This window comes from Nematolebias whitei, chromosome 11, assembly GCF_014905685.2.
Source record: "Nematolebias whitei isolate Nwh7 chromosome 11, NemWhi1, whole genome shotgun sequence".
NCBI lineage: Eukaryota > Metazoa > Chordata > Actinopteri > Cyprinodontiformes > Rivulidae > Nematolebias > Nematolebias whitei.
The window spans coordinates 6,058,667-6,063,424 of record NC_056508.1 but is presented as its reverse complement, the minus strand read 5'-3'; the positions used below and the strand labels follow the sequence as shown (position 1 = coordinate 6,063,424).

Sequence of the window (4,758 nt, the reverse complement as noted above, 5' to 3'; positions counted from 1 at the left end):
CATGAAGTGCTCCAAAATCTCCTGATAGCTAGCTGCATTGACCCTGCCCTTGATAAAACACAGTGGACCAACATCAGCAGAGACATGACACCCCAGTGACTGTGGAAACTTGACACTGGACCTCAAGCAATGTGAACTCTGTGTCTCCTCTCTTCCTCCAGACTCTGGGACCTTGATTTCCAAAGGAAATGCAAAATTTACTGTAATCAGAGAACATAACTTTGGACCACTCAGCAGCAGTCCCAGGCGAGATGCTTCTGACACAGTCTCTGGTTCAAGAGTGTCTTGACCTGGGGAATGCGGCACCTGTAGCCCATTTCCTGCACACGCCTGTGCACGGTGGCTCTGGATGTTTCTACTCCAGACTCAGTCCACTGCTTCCGCAGGTCCCCCAAGGTCTGGAATCGGCCCTTCTCCACAATCCTCCTCAGGGTCCGGTCACCTCTTCTCGTTGTGCAGCGTTTTCTGACACACTTTTCCCTTCCCACAGACTTCCCACTGAGGTGCCTTGATACAGCACTCTGGGAACAGCCTATTCTTTCAGCAATTTCTTTCTGTGTCTTACCCTCTTGCTTGAGGGTGTCAATGATGGCCTTCTGGACAGCAGTCAGGTCGGCAGTCTTACCCATGATTGTGGTTTTGAGTAATGAACAAGGCTGGGAGTTTTTAAAAGCCTCAGGAATCTTTTGCAGGTGTTTAGAGTTACGTCGTTGACTCAGATGGTTAGGTTAATAGCTTGTTTAGAGAACCTTTTCATGATATGCTAATTTTTTGGGACAGGCATTTTGGGTTTTCATGAGCTGTATGCCATAATCATCAGTATTAAAACAATTAAAGACCTGAAATATTTCAGTTGGTGTGCAATGAATCTGAAATATATGAAAGTTTCATTTTTATCATTATATTATGGAAAATAATGACCTTTATCACAATATGCTCATTTTTTGAGAAGGACCTGTTTATATATACACACACACACACAAACACACACAAACACACACACACACACACACACACACACACACACACACACACACATATATACATACATACATACATATATATAAAATAATAATAATAATAATAATAATAATAATAATAATAATAATAATTCAAGATACAAGTCTGTAAGTCTCAGCGACTCGTGGAAACTGAGAAACCCTTCAACTGTGTTTGGACCTTTTGGAGAATATAGTTTACCTGCTACTCAACAACAGTCAGCCCACTGAGAAACAACCTGAAGGATTTAGTGCAGTTTTCAAAACTGAGCGTCAGACTTACTCTATCCTCATCTCCCATTCTTCTCTCTATTTTTGTGGCTCGTTTCAGTGTGGCTAACTTCTCCTGCAGAGAGAAAAAAAATAATAAAATACTTTGAAAACTAAGAATTTTAACACCTCCCCCCCCCCCCCCCCCAAAAAAAAAGAAAAACACAAACAGAAGGTCAGCCCATCTCTGATATGACCTCCAGCCAACAAGTATGGGCATTTGAAAACAGCTTTATCAAACCTTAGTTAGCCGTGTAAACAAAGAAGTCTGGCTGCAGTGGGCATACCTGGCGTCTTTGCAGAGATTTGTGCTTTAGCTTGCTCAGGAAAAAGACTGCTGACTGAGTTCGGGAGAAATTCAGGGTCTTGGACGTTCGTTGAGGTTCTGTCACAACCAGAAAAACTAAGAAGTGAGTAAAGTTTTTTTACATGGCACTTTTTAACAGATAAAAATCACAAAGTTCTTCACAATAAAATACATTACAGTAATTCATACTTCAGGAGAAACAAAATGCCAGACATGTAAAAAATCAACATTTATTTTAAAACAAAACTGTAAATGTAAAAGGCACCTGACATTACCAATGGCCTACTTGCAGCTTTTTATACACCTCAATTCAATTCAATTCAATTTGTTCAGTTTCTTTATGTAGCACCAAGTCACAACAGAACTCAGGGCACTGAACAGAAACATTCATTTATATAAATACACCTGCTTAAAGTAATCTGATGGTTTCTTGTATACAAATCTTCAAAGTAAAGTGCCTCATATTTCATTTTTACTTGGATTTTCAGTAATGTCAAAGCAACAGCATTAACTTGTCAGTCCAAACAGAAACTCTTGGGCTCCGGCTGTCACCATCACTCCTACCTCCATCGCTCAGATGAGGTTACCTGAGACAGACAGCTCCCTCCTGTCTGCACATCACTCAGCAGATCCTGAGCAGAGCAGCATCACAGACACGAGCGTTTATTACACCCACTTCAGATCATTCAGTAAAGGCTGGAGCCACATCCACACTCCATCAACTCCTCATTCAAAGAAAGACTAAAGAAAATACCTCTGCTGCTAAGAGCTGAGAGAGAAATCCTTCCCGCAGCTGCCCTTTAAAAGCCGCTGCTGCCGTCAGCCCCTGATCAGCCAGCTCCACACTCACTGTTTGCAGTCTGTTTAATGCACAACAGCTACACAACCAGTACAGGCTGGCTCAGAGCACAGCACTAGCCACACAAGCCCTATGAATTGTGGGTAACTTGCTCTTAAAGAGACAGCCCTGCTTTGATCATCAGTCTACATAGACTATGTTTTTGCAAGGGGGAGGGTACACTTGACTCTTAAGGTGACGCTAATGTTGAGCCGTGTCTAAGCAACCAAGTTATGTACGATTAATGCTGTGGTCAGGGCAGCACGGTGGCGCAACTGGTAGAGCTGCTGCCTCTCAGTGAGCAGGTCCATGGTTCAAATCCCGGTCCAGGGGCCTTTCTGGGTGGAGTTTGCATGTTCTCTCCGAGCATAGGTGGGTTTTCTCCGGGTACTCCGGTTTCCTCCCACAGACCAAAAGCATGCATGTTAGTCTGATTGGTAACTCTAAATTGTCTCTAGGTGAGAGAGAGAGAGTGAATGGTTGTTTGTCTCGTTTGTCTCCATGTGTCCCTGTGATGGACTGGAGACCTGTCCAGGGTGTCCCCCGCCCCTCGCACAGTGATTGCTGGACATGAGCAGCAGCGACCCCCGTGACCCAAAATGGAAGAAGCGGGTAAAAGATAATGGATAGATGATGCTGCGGTCACTCTTCTTCAGAAAAATATGTAAAATTACTTTAACGGCTTTTAATCAAAACACTCATTTGTAAATGTCATGATGATTTTTGACTTAAAAAAATCTTTACCTTTTGGCGGCAAAGCAAAAGCATCTTTGATCTGGGTGAGGTAGAGGACCATGGACAACTTGTCTATCTGTCCACTGGGAGACATGACGGGCGGGATGCCCAGTTCTTTCTGTATGATGCTGAAGGCCAGCTGGTTGTTGTGAACGCTGTTCGACTCATCCAGGGAAGACAAGTCACTGTGGAGGGATGACAGAGGCTTTTTTACACAGTGGCACAACATTTCACTGCAGATAATCAAGTCCATTAGCAGTCAGTAATGCAGGCCTTTGAGGGGGGCAGACAAGCCCCCTAATCTCTAGCAAAGTGTCCCATCTTTGATAAATTGTTTTCCAAGTGCCGGTCCATCACTCTGGTGTAAGAAGTTACAGAAGCCATTATCTAATCAACAATGAAGACGAGGTCTGCAGCTGGGTTTGTCAGGGAGCACTTTGTCTTTAATGTGACAGAATTCAACATATTTTACCAAAAGATCACAGAGTACTTCCTGCTTCAAAGAAGAAATTTAACTGGAAAAAATTAGTTCAAAGTATAACGTTCTAAAGCAAGATCTGCCACACTAAAATAAATTGGCATGAAGAAAGAAAATCTACTTTGTCCAAATAAATATACAAAAGAGCTTCAAAGGGCATTTGTGATAGTCTTTTTGGGATGCAAAGGAAAAATGTGCACGTGAACCTCAGGTTTAGACAGTGTGACTGAAATTATGAGCACATTTTAGCCTCAGTTTAAACCTTAAATATACTGAACGACGACAAGTCTGGTGTCTCGGATCCAACACAGCTTTTAAAAATAACGTGGACTGAAGATTGCCAACAGCTGGCGCACATCTGTGACTGGTGGGTCACACTTTATGTGGAAACAACACTTGCAGCCTGAGCGACTGTTGAGCGTTTAGTTATTCAATAGTCTCTCGTTTATCGCGGGGGATCCGTACCCTGAAGCCCCGCGATAAGTGAAAAACCGTGAAGTAGGAATACTGTATTTTTCGCTGCATAAGTCACAATTTTTTGCATAATTTGCATGCCCTGTGACTTATATGCCGAAGCGACATATTTATGTATTTTTTCCCATATTTGTAAACCAAGTTTTGGCTGAGAAATGACCGTTTTCATTCATTTTGACTGAAAATATTGAACACTACCATTTTACAACCACTAGATGGCAACAGAGTAATAGGGCATGCCATTGTATTATGTAATGGATAAACGTGGCTTTAATGACAAATTCAAAAAAGTTCAAGACAAAAACAACTGGACTTAATTTACTTTATTATTTTTGTCTTGAACTTTATAGAATTTACCATATCCTGAATGACTGAGAATCTTCACCAGCTATTAATGACAAAATCGGCTTGCCATAGCCTGCCACCTTCGTCCCAAGTAGGCATCTTTGCAGACAAATTCGGAAGGCATATCTGGAGGGCCACATCTGATTGGACGATAAATCAATGTGTGTATCTAGAGGGTCACATATGATTGGACGATAGAAAAATAGGCATATCCAGAGGGCCACATCTGATTGGACGATAGAAAAAAAGGTGCATATCTGGAGGGCCACATTTGATTGGACGATAAAAAAATAAGTGCATCTGGAGGGTCACA

At 42.2% G+C, this 4,758-nt stretch overlaps 2 protein-coding genes across 2 annotated transcripts in view; one reads left to right on the top strand and one right to left on the bottom strand.

The window, feature by feature from the left end:
• Positions 1-4,544, bottom strand: part of LOC119416596 (F-actin-monooxygenase mical1-like) — a 9,677-nt gene extending 5,133 nt beyond the window's left edge. The window contains exons 1-4 of the mRNA XM_037683786.1: positions 4,513-4,544; positions 3,158-3,333; positions 1,556-1,653; positions 1,282-1,344 (exon numbers count right to left, since the gene is read on the bottom strand). Of these exons, the coding sequence (XP_037539714.1) occupies positions 1,282-1,344; positions 1,556-1,653; positions 3,158-3,333; positions 4,513-4,544 (369 nt within the window). The remainder of the gene's footprint in view (positions 1-1,281; positions 1,345-1,555; positions 1,654-3,157; positions 3,334-4,512) is intronic.
• LOC119416595 (F-actin-monooxygenase mical1) overlaps positions 1-4,758 on the top strand; it is a 47,355-nt gene that overhangs the window by 18,845 nt on the left and 23,752 nt on the right. The gene's annotated exons all lie outside the window — the stretch shown is intronic.